Source organism: Plasmodium yoelii, assembly GCF_900002385.2.
Source record: "Plasmodium yoelii strain 17X genome assembly, chromosome: 14".
Classification (NCBI taxonomy): domain Eukaryota; phylum Apicomplexa; class Aconoidasida; order Haemosporida; family Plasmodiidae; genus Plasmodium; species Plasmodium yoelii.
The window spans coordinates 1,729,062-1,750,271 of record NC_036186.2 but is presented as its reverse complement, the minus strand read 5'-3'; the positions used below and the strand labels follow the sequence as shown (position 1 = coordinate 1,750,271).

The 21,210-nt window shown below is 26.2% G+C and overlaps 1 protein-coding gene across 1 annotated transcript; it reads left to right on the top strand.

The window, feature by feature from the left end:
- Window positions 1-2,591: 2,591 nt before the first annotated feature.
- PY17X_1444700 (protein SOC2, putative) lies at window positions 2,592-19,458 on the top strand (the record flags this gene model as incomplete). Its single annotated transcript, XM_034637698.1, is given in 2 exon segments — window positions 2,592-2,669; window positions 2,689-19,458. 2 exon segments carry the CDS (start codon window positions 2,592-2,594, stop codon window positions 19,456-19,458), a joined length of 16,848 nt encoding a protein of 5,615 aa, XP_034493631.1.
- Window positions 19,459-21,210: the final 1,752 nt, after the last annotated feature.

Here is a 21,210-nt window from a genome sequence, read left to right as displayed (position 1 = left end):
TATTTATATATTTTTTAAAATATTTTACCTGAATGATCATAAAAAAAATATATATTAAATATATACTGTATTAAAAATAGTAATTTGGAGAAAAAAAATAATACATTTTATATTAACGTTAATATTTTTTTTATTAAAAATTATGTGTGCAACTTAATTTATTGCAATTTGTAAGTTAAAATGATTTATTTAATATCTTAAGTTCCATTATTAATAAATATGAATGTGTATTATAGTATATAATGATACATTAAATGCTTACACACATAAAAAGGTATTTATTTGTTAATTGGTAAAAACACACGGATAGTGTAAGTTAAAGGAAAATTGAAATCTATTAAAAATAATGTCCTTATAATTATATTCAAATACCATTAAAGGTTAGTATGTTATATTGGTCATATTAATGGAATATCCCATATATGATAAAGTATAATATAAAGGAAAACAATTTTTTGGCTTTTTAGAGATTTTATATTACTTTTGTAAAAGTACATAATATATAATGAAATAAATAAATGAGAAAAATTACCACCCAAAAGACTTAAGCACGCTTTCAAAACATAAATGTGATAGTTTTCTTAGTAGAAACAGTAACTTTTATATATTATGGACATTTAATCGGGATTTAAATAGAACATTTCATAATATCGTTAATTTTTCCCAGTTTAGTAGTAAAGAAAGGGTGTTCGATTTCGTATTTCAGAGGTTTTGTGTTATTTATGTAATAAAAATACTATACACAAAATTGCACATCCATATATATTATATTGCAAACTTTTATGCATCCAAGGAAAATATAATTTTTTAAATGTTTCGTTTTTTGTAAAGTATAATTTTAGTATTAAATCTATCAAATTCATATATGTAATATTTTTTCATAAAATTTGTTTGTAATTCTCAAAGTTCAAAACATCAATAGTATAAAGGTATTTATAATAAAAGCTTTGCACATGCTTTAAAAAGAGTGTGAATAGTTAATGGTATATCATATAACGAGTACTTAAATACCAAATGCTGAAATTTTATTATTTCTTTTATATAGCAAACATTCCAAAATGCTAAGCCTTGAATAACTCTATACAAAAATATTTTTATTTTGTAAGAAATTCAAATTTATGTGTAAACACATGATTAATATTTTACATATGTTGGGTATAATGTGTTAGTATTTAACACATTACATAATGTTTTTTGTTGTTTTTAAATAGAGAATAAATAAAAACATAATAATGTCTTTAAATGGTTAAATATTAACCTTTAAAACATATAAATTAAAGCACTTATATTATTTTTAATATGTGCATCCATTTGCCATGTCTTAAATATGCTACATAACATATTATATTATTTATCCTCTTTGCTAAACTGTACGTGGTAATATTTTTTATATTATTAAAAAATACCTTTATTTTTTTATTAATGTGTTATAGCAAATAAAATTGCGAGTTTTATAAGCTTTTAAAATTTTAAGAGAAGATTAAAATCGTAATAAAATTTTTATTTTTATAACTAATATATACATACTTTTTATGTGGTTTCTTTAGCCAATATAATAAAAATAAATATAAAATATTAAAATATAATTTAAAATACTGGCAATACGTTTATTATTATGTTTATATTAGTATTTTTTATTTCATTTCAGTTTATTATATATTTACTACTAAATTGTTTCAATAATCATTACAATATATATCAAATTAGTTCCTTTCTTTATTATGTATTCGTCAATTAAAGAAAATATAATGTTATTTTCACTAATTTAATTTCTATTTATATTGTATTTTATATAAAAGTAATTAATAAGCATAACGAAAAAAATATTATGCATGCTTTTTTCGTTATGTAAAATCGAATTTTTAGTTTTTATTTCCTTCTTTATTTTATCCCTTATTGGGATTAGCCAGTAATATAATCGTTTTTTTATATATTTGGATATTATTATTCCTATATATATTTAATAATGTCTCCTTTTATTTTCTTTATAAGTAAAAAGCAAGCATTTACATTATTTCCCAATTTATAACTGTATAATGGGAGATATAAGAATAGTAAATTCGCTTGTATATGTATATTTTTTAACATATGTGTATATTATGAACACTATATATATATTATAGATATATACATATCACATTTGTCAATACATATTCATTCATAAAAATATGCGCATATCGATTATATGATATGTAAAAACGAATTACACACTCTAAAACATTTACAAAAGTAAAAATTGGAGCTATCCCCAAAACAACTTAAAAATTGGTATGTAAAATATCGTCTTGTTATTCATTAGTTCATGATATGATAATAGTATGAGAAATCTTTGTATGTATCGTTTATTTTGAGTTTCAAAAAGAATTCAATTTATAAAAAGCTGATTAGCAGCCAATAAAATAAGCAATGATCTCCTTTTGGAAGATATAGATATATCACCACGAAAGTAGTTAGAGATAACCAAATAACAAAAAGAAAAACAATCCAGTTTTTTCTATTTTTTAGTGAAAGTTAAAATGCTAATACACACATTGAACATCAAGTGTAATATGTCATAATGGTTTTAAAAAAAATAAAATGTTTGTTACTTGATGAAGAAATATTTTTATCGTAAAATATTTAATAAAACAGGAATTCATAAGAGTTTATTTAATTATTGTTGTTGTAATTAGCATCATGACTAATCATCATATTTTTGAAGATTTTTCATCGAGAGATATTCACATTCTCAAGATGCTTGCTTTTGAAATGCCCAAATGTAATGTAATAAAGTACAAAGGGGAAGTAATCATGAGTAAAACACAATATAAAAAATCAATAAGAAAATACATTCGTATAATAAAAAATAATCGTAAAAGGAAGAAATTCCAAGTAGCTTACAATAAAAGCAAAGTTCCTATTCAAGAAAAATTGTATAGAAAACAAAATATTATTCCAATCTTCCATTTTGGTAAACATAATGTAATAAACCCTAAGTTTACACAAGTTAATAAAATTTATACTCCATATTCATTCTTATTATTAATTTTTGTGGAATATAAATATAAAATGTATAACAATTCGAAAGGTGTTCAATACAATGATATATTTCTGAAAATAAAACAACCAAGTTTTAAAGAAATAATTATTGTAAATATTTTTCTCTTTACACCAAATAAATACATTTGGAACATATGCAGGATGAATGAAAATTCAAGTATTAATGAAAATACTCTTGAAAAAAAGAGCATATGCGAAAAAAAAAAAAGTGTAAATGTATTTAATACTGTTGACGTAAGTAAAAATGCGAAATTCAGTGAAGGTATAAGTATAAATAAAAATTCTAATATAAGTAAAAATTCGAATATAAATGTAAATACAAATATGAATGTAAATGGAAATATAAATGTAAATACAAATATAAATAAAAATCCCTATATAAATTCAAGTGCTCATATAATTGCCAATATTAATTTACACAGAACCCCTTATATAAGTGGTAACATATGTATAAGTGTTAATATATATAAAAATAGTTACATACGCTCAGGGGATTATTTAATATGTAATAAATATTCACTTCAAAATAGTTATATAAATAAAAAAAATTATGCAAATTTCAATAAAAGCCAAAGCATATGTGTTTATTTTGGAAGAAACTATAAAAAAAAAAAATTTTTTATTGAGAACGCGTATTTTGTCGCTTGTTTGTATACAACTTGTATTTTACGAGCACATGGTAATGGACATATAGCTGAGGACGCGTATATTGCATCCATTTATTTAATTAATATTGCATGTAGAAATATAGAGCAAGCTAATGGCACCAAGAATTCGATAGATAATGGTGTATGCACTAAATTTTGTGCACATATCAACATTTGGATATATATGCTTTTTTGTGGAATGCACGAAACCATTAAAGGAAAAGAAATTAATGAAAATTTTACAAAATTTAAGTGTAATAATTCAAATAATACTATAAATAAATGTAAAAAAATTAATGATATTTATAGATACATTATAAGTGTATACTATGTAGGAATACAATGTAAAAAAGCCTTGGAAAATATCAATGTTTATGTGAGAATACTTATTAAAAATAATAAAGGTCGACTTAAAGACATTAAAAAACTTAACGATACCGCCAAAACAACAAAAAAAAATAAAATAAAAACAAAGGAATTGCATAAAATTTTATTAAAACATGTAAAAATAGCTAGTCATGCATTCAAAAAAAAAAAAAATATTGTTAAATTATTGTATGCACATATAATATTAAAAAAAAAAATCCATACAAATAAAAAATATTTTTTTTTAAATTATTTAAATAAAAATTTATATAAATTTAATAAATTATTTAAAGTTGAAGATAATTTTATAATTAAATATAGATATATTTTTATTTATTATAAAATATTTATTTTTATATTAAAGGTTATCTTAAATTACACTAATTTACACCCAAACCCTACAAAAACTGTGAATACTTATATTTCGCATAAAAAAAACATAAAATATTATTCATGCATATTTATTATATATTATTACATTAAAAACATTTACATTAATTTTTTTATTTTGTTTGAAAATTTGGAAATACTTTCAAAAATATTCTCATTTTTGTATGGATTAAATCCAGAAAAGTATTTTACCAAGAATTCAAATATTCTTCATGTGTTTATTTCATTTTGCATTACATTATATACACATTACATATATTATACTCTTAATAATTTTTTACTTACATATATTACCTGTTTATTGAGCTCTACAACATTATGCCCTTTATGCTTTAAATATTGTGGCATACCAATTAATAATTTAATTGTTTTAGTTACCATATTTATAAGATCAAAGGAGAATTTAGTTTTATTCATAAAACAAAGCATAATATATATATATTTTTTTAGAAGAAGCATTATTATAGCTTTTTTAGAGCATATCATTTATGTACATTTCATAATATATATACATCAGTTTAATTACTTTACATTTTTTATTTTGAACTATTGTAATGTTTATGATTCTAAAATCATTTCATACAATAGATATTGCATTTTTCATAGAAATACTAATATAAGTATTTGTTTATATTATATATATATTTATTTTATTTATTATTTGGAATATATTTCGAATATACTCAAGGAATATCGTTTAACGTGGTTTCGGTTATTTGCGTTCATAATGTTGTCACAAATAATTGAAGATAGTATATCGCTTGCAAAACAAGCGTATGTTACCTTATCGAAAATCCCGTTGAGTATATATAAGTCCTTAAGAGCTAGGCGAAATGAAAGAAACGTTTCTACAAGTGATTCTTACGATTCCAGAAAGCATGTTAACAGACATGGTAAAAATCGTATTAGAAAGCGCGATAGAAATTGTATTGAGAAAAAGAATTTGGATAGTTCTTTTAGAGAAAAGTTCGATAAAAATCGAAGGGATATATTTGAAACAGTAGTTCGAAGGGCTAATGTCTCAAAATCTCGTATTGTTGATGATTATTTTAGTACTCGCAATGTATTTAAGAAATGCTCACTAAAGCACAAAAAAAAACGGTATGAGAAATGTATTTTGTGTAAAAAGTTTTTACGATATGCTGTATTAGAAAGTTATAGCAAAGAGCAAGGCAGTGAAATTAGCGAAAGGGAAAGTATGATTGTGTGTCATTGTCCTAGAACTACTGGTGGGAATTCTCAATTTAGCAAATTGATTGACGAGAAATTAAAAGAAACGCGTAGTAAAATTAAACGTTTTACACCTTGTACTACGCCAATTAAACGCGCGTTTCCAGTTGAAAATGTTGACATTACTGATATCAATCATTTGGGCAACCAAAAAGTTGATGAGAACGTTAAGAATGATGATATTAGTAAGTTACCAACAAATGGGAAAGTTAGTAGTTTTTGTATGAGCGTTTTAAAAGATTTGAATTCTTGTACTCCATCACGTACTACAAAGGCTGTAGATTCACATGACCAAAGCTTAGGGGATATCTGTATCGTATCTAATGGCAACATTATATATGCTTCAGAGAATAGCAACAGTGAACAAGATGATAACGTGGAAAATATGAAATGGGCAAACACTAATGATGATGATATAAGGGGTAAGAAAATGAAGTATACTATTTTTTCTAATTTAGATGTTTCGGAAATTATCGAGTTGTTGAATAGGAAACCAAGTAACACAATTGTTAAGAAAGACAAAGCACAATCCAATAAGGAGGATTTACATGAAATAGAACAAAGTGGTATTTCAAAACAGTTGTGTGACCAAGTACCTAATACGAAGCATCACATAGTAGGTGGAAAAAGCTGTGAGAAATTAGAAAGAAAGAGAAAGTTGAAGAAATCCGTTGTTGTGGTGGATACGGTTTCTAAAGATAGTGTTTGTAAAGAATCAAATCGCTCATGTCAAAGTTCTGGTAGTTCGTTACGTCGTTCTAAGAGAGGAAAGAAAGGATCAAGAAAGTCGTCGTCATCGAATTATAATAGTGGTAGTAATCGTGCTGAAAAATCAAAAGGATTAGAAAAAAAGAAAAATTTTAAGAATTACAGTATGCAGAATAGATCGAATGCTTCAAAAAAACGTCATTTTACTAAAAAGTTACCTGTCTCGCAAAATCCTAAAACTGTTAAGAAAGTTGGAATTTCAGAATCTCCCCCAGTTTCTGAATCCGATAGCAAAAATGAAGTTATGAAAAAGGCCAAAATTATGAAACATAATAGTAATTCTGAAGGATCAATAACTTCTTATGAAAATGGTGCGAATGAAAAAGCTGTAGTTGGAAATGTAGTTTTAGTAGCTGATCACTTTAAGTTATCTAACAAAACAATAACGCTAGGAAGTAGTACGATAACAGGAAAAAGTATATCTTTGGAAGCATATCAAAAAGACATTTTGGGACGTAAAAAGTTAGAGAAAGAAAGTGCAAATGTTAAGGAAGTAGTTGAGAGTGAAATTGTTAGAGATAATGAATTTGTTAGTAATATTGAAGTTGTTAATAGCAATGGATTTAATAGTGACAATGAAATTATTGATAACAATGGTGTTGTTAGTGGAAGTAAGTATGCTGAAGAGGCTGATAGCAAGGACAAAATTGTTAGTATGAATGAAGTTGTTAATAGCAATGGATTTAATATTAATAATTATGTCGCTAGTGGAAATGAATATGCTGAAAAAGTTTATACCAAGGACGAAGTTGTTAATGAAAGTGAATATGCTGAAGAGGCTTGTAGCAAGGACAAAATTGTTAGTATTATTGAAGTTGTTAATAGCAATGAATTTAATGTTAACAATGATGTCGCTAGTGAAAATGAATATTCTGAAAATGTTTATGGCAAGGAGGATGTTGTTAGTGGAAGTGAGTATGCTGAAGAGGCTTGTAGCAAGGACAAAATTGTTAGTATTATTGAAGTTGTTAATAGCAATGAATTTAATATTAATAATTATGTTGCTAGTGGAGATGAGTATGTTGATGAGGCTGATAGTATGGAGGAAGTTGTTAGTGGAAGTGAGTATGCTGAAGAGGCTGATAGCAAGGACAAAATTGTTAGTATTATTGAAGTTGTTAATAACAATGGATTTAATATTAACAATTATGTCGCTAGTGGAAATGAGTATGATGAAAAAGTTTACGGCAGGGAGGAAGTTGTTAGTGGAGATGAGTATGTTGATGAGGCTGATAGCAAGGACGGAAATGTTAGTATTATTGAAGTTGTTAATAGCGATGAATTTAATATTAATAATTATGTCGCTAGTGGAGATGAGTATGTTGATGAGGCTGATAGTGGAAGTGAGTATGCTGAAGAGGCTGATAGCAAGGACAAAATTGTTAGTATGAATGAAGTTGTTAATAGCAATGAATTTAATATTAATAATTATGTCGCTAGTGGAAGTGAAGTTGCTAGAGATAATGAAGTTGCTGTTGAGAATGGAGTTATTTATAATGAAGTTGTTATTTATAACGAATTTGTTAATGGAGTTAGAGTTGTTAGTAACAATGGATTTATTAATAACAATGAAGTTATTAATAGTAATGAACTTATTTATAACAATGGAGTTGATAGTGTAAATGCTGTTGTTGAAGAGCCTGATAACAAGGACGAAGTTGCTAGTATTATTGAAGTTGCTAATAGTAATGAATTTAATAGTGACAATGAAATTATTGATAACAATGATGTTGCTAGTAAAAGTGAATATGCTGAAGAGGCTGATAGCAAGGACGAAACTGTTAGTATTATTGAAGTTGTTAATAGCAATGAATTTAATATTAATAATTATGTCGCTAGTGGAAGTGAATATGTTGATGAGTATGATAGTAAGGACGAATTTGTTAGTGGAAGTGAATATGCTGAAGAGGCTGATAGCAAGGACGGAAATGTTAGTATTATTGAAGTTGTTAATAGCAATGAATTTAATATTAATAATTATGTCGCTAGTGGAATTGAAGTTGTTAGAGATAATGAAGTTGTTGTTGAGAATGAATTTATTAAAGATAATGAAGTTGTTATTTGTAATGAAGTTGTTAGTGAAAGTGAAGTTGTTAATGGAGTTAAAGTTGTTAGTAACAATGAATTTATCGATAATAATGAAGTTATTAATAACAATGAATTTATTTATAACAATGGGGTTGTTGGAAATTTTTATAGCGAGAACAAAGTTGTTAGAGATAATGGATTTGTTAGTAATATTGGATTTGGTAATAGCAATGGATTTAATATTGGTAATGACGTTGTTAGTGGAAGTTGGTGTGTTGGAGATAATGAAGTTGATAATAATAATAAAGTTGTTAATTATAATGGATTTATTTATAATAATGAAGTTTATAATAACGAAATTGTTAATAATAATGAATTTGTTAATAATAATGGATTTATTTATAATGATGTTAGAGATCATGAAGTTGTTAATAATGATGTAGTTTTTTATAATGATGAAGTTGTTAGAGATAATGGATTTATTTATAATAATGAAGTTGTTAATAATAATGTAGTTTTTTATAATGATGAAATTGTTAGAGATAATGGATTTTTTTATAATGATGAAGTTAATAATAATGAAGTTGTTAATAATAATGAAGTTGTTAGTGACAATGAAGTTGTTAGTGACAGTGAATTTATTTATAATAATGAAGTTGTTAATAACAATGAAGTTTATAATGGTGAAGTTGTTAATAATAATGAAGCTGTTCAAAATGGAGTTATTAAAAATTACGGACTTATGTATAATAATGAAACTGTTACTAATAATGGATTTATTAGTATTAGTCAATCTTCTTATAATGATGTAATGGGTAATTGCCGTAAACTTTTTAGTAATAATAAGAGTTATGACTTTGGCTTTCTTAATAATGTTGCTGTTAAGACCGGGAAACGTGCCTGTGAAAGTGGTTATGCTGGTGATAATGAAAGTAGGAATAAGATGAGATATATTAATAACGACGAATATAGTAGTGAAGGTGAGTATTATAGTGATAGTGATAATGATAGTGATAAAGATAGTGATAAAGATAGTAATAAAGATAGTGATAAAGATAGTGATAAAGATAGTGATAATGATAGTGATAGTGTAGGATCTAGGACTCCTAGGCATAACGAACTTTTTACTCCACCTCAATCTCCTAATGTTGATGATGAGAAGTATATGAAAAATGATAAGTATGATAGACATAGCCGTATGGATAAATATTATTCAGAATATAATTATAATGATGGGGAAATATTTAATGAAAGTTTTAAATTAAAAAGAAATGATGACAGTAAAAAAATAGACGAGGAAAGCGAAAAAGAGGAAAGCGAAAAAGAGGAAAGTGAAAAAGAGGAAAGTGAAAAAGAAGAAAGCGAGGAAGAGACAGGTGATAACATAATTGACGAAAATCATCCTCTTGTTAAAAATAACGTACACGTAAACAATTTATCACGGGATGAACACCGTGCATTACTTGAATATTATGGAGGAACACTACCAGAGCGATACTACGATACGAAATATTTTGTAAACCCATATAAGACGAATGATGAATCTTCAGAGGAAGAACCAGATAGCTCTAATTTATTTTTAGGATCTTTTGAGATTCCTAAGGAACCAGAAGTTAAAGTTAATCCATTTTTAGGATCAAACAATAAAAATTTTAGTAGTTCCTTTTTTCCATCAAGTTTTTTTAATTCAGATAAGTCTACTACTACTGATGAAGCACTTACAAAGGATAATGATGAGAAAGATGCTGTAGATACACCTGTAGAAGATAAAGAGTGTAGTTTGGATATAGTGAAAGTTAATAGTGACGAAAAAGAAAAAGTTGAACCACTAGAATCATTAAATGATAATGATGACTCAGTTAATGGCGAATCTATTAATAATGTAATAGAAAGTGATAAAGAACAAGCGGTTCAAGTTCAAGAAAACGAACAAATTGAGTTATCAAAATCATTAAGTGACAATAGTGACTTAGTTAATGACATAGATGTTAATAATGTAGTAGAAAGTGAAAAAGAACAAGCGGTTCAAGTTCAAGAAAACGAACAAATTGAGTTATTAAAATCATTAAGTGATAATAATGACTTAGTTAATGACATAGATGTTGATAGTGAAATAGAAAATGAAAAAGAAAAAAGAATGTTACGTAAAAGACATATGATATTTGATGAACCATCACAAGGAATTGTTAAGAAATTTAGATTATCAAATAATAATATAAACAGTAGTAGTATTGACAGTAGTAATATAAAAAATAATAAGATAGTAGAAGAGAAATATGAGTATATTACTAAATCTGAAAAAGAAAAAAAACTTGAAATATCTGAGAGCGCCAGACGTATTAATTTATTTGATTTAATTGTTAAAAAGTATAATGAAGTTATATCTTGTAATGAAAAACATGAATATGTTCATGTAGCAGAGGAACAAAATGAGGAAATTACTAAATATGGAGGAAAAGAACTTGATATATTTAAAGAAAAGAAATTTGATACATTTAAAGAAAAGAAATTTGATACATTTAAAGAAAAAGAACTTGATATTTTTAAAGAAAAAAAACATGATGCAGTTAAGGAAAAAAAACACGATGCAGTTAAGGAAAAAAAACATGATGCAGTTAAGGAAAAAAAATGTATTAATTTGTACGATTTAATTGTTAAGAACAATAATGACCTTATGTCTAGTAGTGAAAAATATGAATACGTTGATGTAGCAGAGGAACAAAATGAACAAGTAATTCAAGAAGAGGTTGAATTTCAACAACCAACATTAGTTAATGAGAATGAAAACATGATGAATTTTAATACTATATATAATAATGATACTACAGACGAACATACAAGTTTTATTAATGAAGTATTTCCCAATCCTCAATTATATGCGTTCGATAATGAAATATATCAAAATAGAGAAATATATAACTATGATCAAATGTATCAAGATAGAGAAATATATAACTATGATCAAATATATCAAAATAGAGAAATATATAACTATGATCAAATATTCTCAAATGGTGAAATATGTACTCCTAAACAAGGATACTTTAAAAATAACGAAGAATATTCATTAAGTGAAACATCATCAAATAGTGAAGTATATTCATCTGAACATGAAATAGAACAAAATGATGAAGTATATTCACTAAGCGGAATATTCTCAGATAATGAAATACGTTCATCTGAACATGAAATAGAACAAAGTGATGAAGTATATTCATTAAATGGGATATTCTCAGACAATGTAGATAATAATAAGCGCGAAATGGAAACAAATGACGGAATTTATTCACTTAATGAAGTTCAAGAATGCAATAAAGATATAAAAGAATTGCCAGTTGTATCTAACTTATCTTCTAAATTAGCTAAACCAGAGAAAAAAAATCTAAAGAAAAAAGAGAAAAAAGAGAAAAAAAATCTAAAGAAAAAAGAAAAAAAAGAAAAAAAAGAAAAAAAAAGTCTAAAGAAAAAAGAAAAAGAAGATTTAAATTCAATGGAACAGGTACTTAACGAGGAACCTAAAACAAAAAAAAAGCTTACAAAAAAGATACTGAAAAAAACTGTAGACACAAATGCTTTATTTGCATCATCGGACAGCGATATGTCATCATCTGATAGTAGTGCATCTCCCTGCAGAAAACAACCACATATACCTCGAGATGATTCTTCATCAGATGATGAAACTAATGCCGGGCAATTAATATCTACACAAAAAAAAAGCGCAATTGCAATGAAAGAATTATTTGTATTACCACCTACTTCTATGGTAGTAGAAAATACTTTAGTACTACAAGAAAAAATATTCACAAGCCAAGTTACATTACATAAAGATATTTGTAGAGAGAACTATTACCAAAAGGGTCAAAAAATTGAAAAAAAGGAATCAATATGTAACACTACGAAAGTGAATATGATACACAAAAATGTAGAGAACACAAGTACTAAATTAGCAAATACAAAAATTATTCAAATGCTTATTAGACTGACAAATTCCAAAATTATTAAAATGGTTGTTAAATTTGCAAAAGCCAAAATTACTCAAATGTTTATTAAATCGCCAAATAACCAAATTAGTCAAATACCTGTTAAATCATCAAATACAGAAATAATCCAAATGCCTATTAAATCATCAAATACAGAAATTACAGAAATGCCTACCAAATCAGAACATACAGAAATCATCCAAATGATTAAATCAGAAAAAACAGAACATACAGAAAAAGCAGAAAATACAGAACATACAGAAAAAACAGAAATTACAGAACATACAGAAAAAACAGAAATTACAGAACATACAGAAAAAGCAGAACATACAGAAATCATCCAAATGATTAAATCAGAAAATACAGAACATACAGAAAAAGCAGAACATACAGAAATCATCCAAATGATTAAATCAGAAAATACAGAACATACAGAAAAAGCAGAACATACAGAAAAAGCAGAACATACAGAAATCATCCAAATGATTAAATCAGAAAATACAGAACATACAGAAAAAGCAGAACATACAGAAATCATCCAAATGATTAAATCAGAAAAAGCAGAAAATACAGAACATACAGAAAAAGCAGAAAAAACAGAACATACAGAAATCATCCAAATGATTAAATCAGAACATACAGAACATACAGAAAAAGCAGAAAAAACAGAACATACAGAAAAAGCAGAACATACAGAAAAAGCAGAAAAAACAGAACATACAGAACATACAGAAAAAGCAGAAAAAACAGAACATACAGAACATACAGAAAAAGCAGAAAAAACAGAACATACAGAAATCATCCAAATGATTAAATCAGAAAATACAGAACATACAGAAAAAGCAGAAAAAACAGAACATACAGAAAAAGCAGAAAAAACAGAACATACAGAAAAAGCAGAACATACAGAAAAAGCAGAAAAAACAGAAATCATCCAAATGATTAAATCAGAAAAAACAGAAAAAGCAGAACATACAGAAATCATCCAAATGATTAAATCAGAAAATACAGAACATACAGAAAAAGCAGAAAAAACAGAACATACAGAAAAAGCAGAACATACAGAAAAAGCAGAAAAAACAGAACATACAGAAAAAGCAGAACATACAGAAAAAGCAGAACATACAGAAAAAGCAGAAAAAACAGAACATACAGAAAAAACAGAAAAAGCAGAACATACCGAAAAAACAGAAAAAGCAGAAAAAACAGAACATACAGAAAAAACAGAAATGCCTGCCAAATCAGAACATACAGAAATGCCTACCAAATCAGAACATACAGAAAAAGCAGAAAATACAGAACATACAGCACATACTAAAATAATTAAAATGCCTACTAAATCACCAAATACTAAAATAATTAAAATGCCTACTAAATCACCAAATACTAAAATTACTCAAATATATGCTTTTCAAAAAGAAATGAAAGAATCAAATAAAGAGATAAGAAAGAATAGATTAAATAAATATTATAATGTATATAATACAGCAACTAAGTTATTTGAAACATATTTCAAAAGAAATACTTTAAAAACTTCTTATTTTTTTAAGAAGGTTATTGATACTAAACAAAATTGGATTTATAAGAAAAGTGTTGTTGTTAAGGAGTGGAGCAAGGGAAAAGTATTGAGGACAATGATTTCTCATTCCATTAAGGACGTACGTAACGCATCCACAAACAGCAAAGGGATCCATACCGAGAATAACGATACCAAAGATGACGTTGTTTTAATATCTATTGGAACTCAGTGTTGTTATATTTCTGAAAGATTGTTATGTTATGAAGAAGAAGGGATCCCTGTGAAAAAGTACGGTTTGAAAGATATTTGCAATTATTATAGGTCCAAAACTATTTTTGAGCTAAAACTCAATCTAACTTCTTATCCATTTAAATCGTTTATTACATCTACATTTGTTTATAACTCGTTACTGACTAAGCTAGCTAAAACTTCTAATATATGTTCATTCGTTTATAATGCATCACCCAGTGTACAAGACAAACTGTTTATTACATCTACATCTGTTTATAATACATCACCCATTGTGCACACCAAAATGTTTATTACATCTACATCTGTTTATAATACATCACCCATTGTACACGCCAAAATGTTTATTACATCTACATCTGTTTATAATACATCACCCATTGTGCACACCAAAATGTTTATTACATCTACATCTGTTTATAATATGTCCCTAAATATGCTAGCTTTATCTTCTAATAAATATGTGTCTGTTTATAATACATTACTATCTAATGCTTCTGATCTATATAGTTGCAAATGTCCTAAAACATATTTTGAACAGTATATCCTAACTGATGATGTGATAGTTTCTAAGGAATTTAGCAATGTTACAGAGAAAATAGATAAAAAACAACCTATCTCTTTGGATCAATATTCTCACATGGAGAAACTTTCTGTTATGGATCGCAAATACAATATTGAGGTGGGTACAATGAGTACTCATTTAATCAATACCAACCCAAGTTTTACAACTGAGCAATATATACCTACTTATGAATACAAGCTTGTGGAAATATCAGTAACAACCGAGCAAAATACCATGTTAAATAATATTACATGGTTCACTACTATCAATAAATCAAATAACGCAAACGATTTCAAAGAATATACATTTATAACCAAGTCAAAAAAATTTTATAAGCAGAAAAAAAAAAAAAAGAAGAAAAAAAAAGAACGATTTGAAGAGAAAAATGAAAGAACAATAGAAAAAAAAGAACGATTTGAAGAGAAAAATGAAAGAACAATAGAAAACAAAGAACGATTTGAAGAGAAAAACGAAAGAACAATAGAAAAAAAAGAACGATTTGAAGAGAAAAACGAAAGAACAATAGAAAAAAGTATAGACAACAAAACATGGAATGATACAAAAGACCCAAAAGGTCCAAATAGTGTAATAATAGGTGATGAAAAAAAAGAGATAAAACTTGAACAACTTATATCAATGGTAAATTATTATTGCTGGTATGTGAATATTTCGGAAAATTTTATTAAAAGTATTATTGCCACATATAGCTCAATAGATTACAAAAGTATGGGACACAATATATGTATTAGAAATATTATTGTTATATTTATTTCATTTATCAAAATGAATAGATATAACATATTGTACTTTCTCAACGTATTAGGAGGGTCAGTTTATTACTTCCAAGCAATTTTTCAGAGAACAATAGAAATGGAAATGTCAACAGATAAAGGAACAGGTAAGCAGACAATTGGAAGTACTATAGAAAATCTATATGAAAAAGGAACAGGTAAGCAGACAATTGGAAGTATAAGAGAAAGTCGATATGACAAAGGAACAGGTAAGCAGACAATTGGAAGTACTATAGAAATTCTATATGACAAAGGAACAGGTAAGCAGACAATTGGAAGTATGAGAGAAAATCTGTATGACAAAGGAACAGGTAAGCAGACACTTGGAAGTATGAGAGAAAATCTGTATGACAAAGGAACAGGTAAGCAGAGGCTTGGAAGTATTAGTCCTCCTAATAGCGTTGAGGAAAGTGATAGTGGCAATAATATTACAGAAAGGCAAACATATATTAAAGAAAAAAGTGAAGAAAATGATGACGAATATGAAGAAGGGGATGGTGTAATGGAAAGACATAGTAGCATACTAATTCATAGGGGGATAAGAAGTAAAAAATTAGTAGATTATTCTTTATATAATACTTATGCAAAATCATCATTTTTACAATGTGCAGAGCAAGCCGATAATCATTTTATTGGAAATTATTTAGGTAGATATAATGATGCAAATTTTCTTCACTTAAGGCAAAAAGTAAAATTATGTTTATGTAGAACATTTGGGCACATAAGAAACACATGCGAGACATGTGTATTACATTTTACGCATTTAATATTCGATTTATATATAAGTAGGTTTAATAATAAGAAAGAACTAATACAGAGCATTATTAATGATATACATTTGAACGAAAGGCAATACTCAGACGTTATGATACAATTACTAAAGCAGCATTATCCAACAATGTATCAAGAATACTTAGATAAAGAAGAGCTAAAACAACAATACATTCCTTTATACAGAACTTTATTTGAGTCAACAGATTTAATATATCATTTTATAGGTATTATATGTTTATTCATATCACAAAAATACTTTAACTACAAAACAACATCTATCATAATAATAGCAAAATCATACTGCAGAAGTCATCTGGAAGGACTGAAAAGAGTCTATTCAACAAACAACGAGGTAATTAAGGATGTATCTCCAGATTATTATTCTGCAGCTAAATACATGGGGGCTGCATTTACACATGGTAGTATAAGTAAAAGATTTGCATTAGATTTAGAGATCGCTCTTTTAAAAAAATTAAACTATGATTTATCAATACCTACGGCATACAGTTTACTAGACAGTTTATTAAAATCGAATAAGAATATAAATTTTTCAAAATTGGAAAGAAATTATAATTTGGTAGAAGGCGAAATATTATTAAGAATGGCAGGCATTGACAACTCTTTTTTAAAATACAAATCATCGACTTTATCTATGGCTATATATGAAATTTTGAACTTTAATATATGTAAGGACATAATGCAAAGGGAACTATCAGACTTTACAAAGGCAAAGGCACACAATGAACTAAAGGAAAAAAATGAAAGGATGAAACAGCAACTATTTTTGGAAAATGAAATAAGAGAGGAACTTAAAAGAAAAGAAAGAGGACTAATTATTGCTGAGGAGGAGGACCGATTTATTGTTGCATCTCAATATACAAATGAAAAGGACAACTTACATATATACTTAAAAAATGCTATAGTAAAAATTTGCGATGCAGTTGATCAGAAAATACCCAGAAATTATTACAAATCACAGTATCATATTACAGAACAAATAGGTAGGCACATTAAATATTTTAATAAAGGCAAAAAAAGGTATTTAAAAAAATTAATTAATAGGAGTAAAGGCAAATCAAAGACAGAATTGGCTAATAAAAATGATGAAATGGCATTTGGAAATATATTTAATGATGATGAAACAGGGTATCGTGGCAATGGAGAAAAGGAACTTGGCAATAATGAAATAGGAGATAAATCAGAATACTGTGATGAAAATAGGAAAATGAAAAATGATAAGGATAAAGAAAAAGAAATAGAACAACATAAAATCAAAAATGAAAAGAAAGCGAACATGTTCTATAAGGCGAAAAAAAAAATATTAAGGATTATAAAGAAATTAACAAAGAAATTAAAAAAAATAAAGTATTCTGATATCCCTATTAAATATTGTACTTCGTATGTATTATATGGAAAAGATTTAAAAATATATGTAAAGAAACATAAAGGACATTATCATGATAAGGAAAATATAATGAGATCGGAAAATGAAAATATGAAAGATAAAGAACAACAAAATTCGGAAAATAATACATACGAAGGGTTATCAGAAGGAAGTTCCTTAAAAAAAAAAATAAATAAAGGTTATATAATAGGGTCAAAGACTGAATCGACAGATGAACATTTGGTATATTATTACAATTATATAAGTAGATTAAGAAATAGGCTTATCATAGGTTTGAAATATTTTAAAAATAGAATTAATAACATCAAGAAAACAGATGTATCAATGAAATTACTTAGTTTAGAACATATTATTAACAAAAAAGAAAACAAGAAAGGAAAAAATGGAAAGAGGAATATACGTATCACCAAAAACATTTCTTTATATAAACAGCTATTAAATGAAATAAAAATTTTGTTTCTATGGTTTTACAAGTTAACAAATATTGAGATTAGACCGTTAATAAAATTTTCGGATCTAAAATTTATATCTATTGTTAAATTGTATGCCAAAGAATATTCAAAATATATTAAAAACGTACTTAACGCTAATTGTGCAAATGATAATGAAACTAAAGAAATATCAAATGAAAGTACTGCCCAAACTATTAAGGATGGTAAAGAACATAAAGGGCAAAGTGGAAATATAGCGTCAAAAAATAATAACATACAGGTGATAGAATATAGAGAAAATTTGGCTGAACAAAAAATGAGTAATAGTAATAGCATTGAATATTTTAAACCATATGATCAATCAATTGGCGCAAGTGTAAAAATTAAAACATTGCAAGATATATATATTGAAGAAGTGTCCAAAGCCATCGAAACACAAGCAAAGAATTATGACTTATTCTTAACTAATGATCGGAGAATGAAAAATAAAAAAAGAAAAAATAAGTCATTAGATATTGAGGCTATTTCGAAAAAGAAAGAAAGGAAATTGGTTATGTCGATGGCTACAAATATTGCGAAAAAAAAAGAAAGGAAATTGGATATGTCGATGGCTACAAATATTGCGAAAAGGCACTTGGGAAAAATTAATAGTAATCTTGAGGAGTGTATATTATCAGAAAAACAAAAGTATCTTGACTATGCAAAAACACTAAATTTCTCAGATGGTACTAGGCTTAGAAATATATTTACTGATGAAATAATTGCATTAGATCAAGATATAAATACAAATACTGATAATATGTTAGAGACTGAGAAAAATATATTCGAACGAGAACAACACAAAGAAATAGAAAAGCACCACGACGATTCGATATTACGACTAAAGGAATATGGAGATTTTAAAGATGATTACAACAGTCCAGGAATGGCTGAAAGAAGTGTAGAAAAAAAAAATAAAAAGACAATATTTACACAAGGGAATTTAGCGAATGATGATAAGGACTGGATTACTATTAATGACCCCGAGGTTGATGAGTGCGCAAAAGAATTAATGGAATGTTTTTTAAAATGGAAAAACAAAAATTTCATATCAAAGAATTGGACATATAATGAATATCCTAAGTGCAAAGATTATTACTTTTCTTTAGTTTTTAGTGATTTAAAATCGGCGAAATCGTTAAAAGGCATTGTAGAAATGATGCATATGAAATACATGCATTTACTAAATATATGTAAGGAGATTAACAGTCAGCAAAATGTGCTAGAGGAGGAATGACGTTTAAGAATGTTTACATATATTATATTACATTACATTACATTATATTACAGGCACTATAATAAGCTAATATGGTAATACAGATATACATCAGCAATATAACAATATAAATGTTCTTTCTATATGAAAATGAGGATATTTAAGTTAGGGAAACAACAATTTATACATATACAAAAAATCAAAAAAATTAATACATACATATACAAAACACCCCCAAAAAATTTATATATATATACATACATACACACATATACAAAAACCCAAAAAAATTTATACATACAAAAAACACAAAAAAATTTATACATACAAAAAACCAAAAAAATTTATACATATATACTAACCCCCAAAAATTTTATACATACAAAACCCCAAAAATTTTTTACATACATACTAACCCAAAAAAATATATAGACATACAAAACCCCCCAAAATTTTTTACATACATACTAACCCCAAAATTTTTTACATATATACTAACCCAAAAAAATTTATACATACAAAAAACCAAAAAAATTTATACATACAAAAACCCCAAAAAAATTTATACATACAAAAAACCAAAAAAAATTTATACATATATACTAACCCCCAAAAATTTTTTACATACATACTAACCCAAAAAAATATATAGACATACAAAACCCCCCAAAATTTTTTACATACATACTAACCCCAAAATTTTTTACATATATACTAACCCAAAAAAATATATAGACATACAAAACCCCCCAAAATTTTTTACATACATAAACCCCAAAAAAATTTATATATACAAAAACACAAAAAAATTTATACATACAAAAAACCAAAAAAATTTATACATACAAAAAACCAAAAAAATTTATACATATATACTAACCCCCCCAAAAAATTTATACATATATACTAACCCCCAAAAATTTTTTACATACATACTAACCCAAAAAAATATATAGACATACAAAACCCCCCAAAATTTTTTACATACATAAACCCCAAAAAAATTTATATATACAAAAACACAAAAAAATTTATACATACAAAAAACCAAAAAAATTTATACATACAAAACCCCCAAAATTTTTTACATACATACTAACCCCCAAAAATTTTTTACATACATACTAACCCAAAAAAATATATAGACATACAAAACCCCCCAAAATTTTTTACATACATAAACCCCAAAAAAATTTATATATACAAAAACACAAAAAAATTTATACATACAAAACCCCAAAAAAATTTATACATATATACTAACCCCCAAAAATTTTATACATATATACTAACCCCCCCAAAAAATTTATACATATATACTAACCCCCAAAAATTTTATACATACAAAAACCCAAAAAAATTTATACATATATACTAACCCCCAAAAATTTTATACATATATACTAATCCCCAAAAATTTTATACATATATACTAACCCCCAAAATTTTTTACATATATACTAACCCCCCAAAAAATTTATACATACACAAACCCAAAAAAATATATAGACATACAAAACCCCCAAAATTTTTTACATACATACTAACCCAAAAAAATATATAGACATACAAAACCCCCCAAAATTTTTTACATACATACTAACCCCCAAAAAAATTTATACATACAAAAAACCCCAAAAAAATTTATACATATAAAAAACCAAAAAAATTTATACATACAAAAAACCAAAAAAATTTATACATACAAAAAACCAAAAAAATTTATACATACAAACCCCCCAAAATTTTTTACATACATAAACCCCAAAAAAT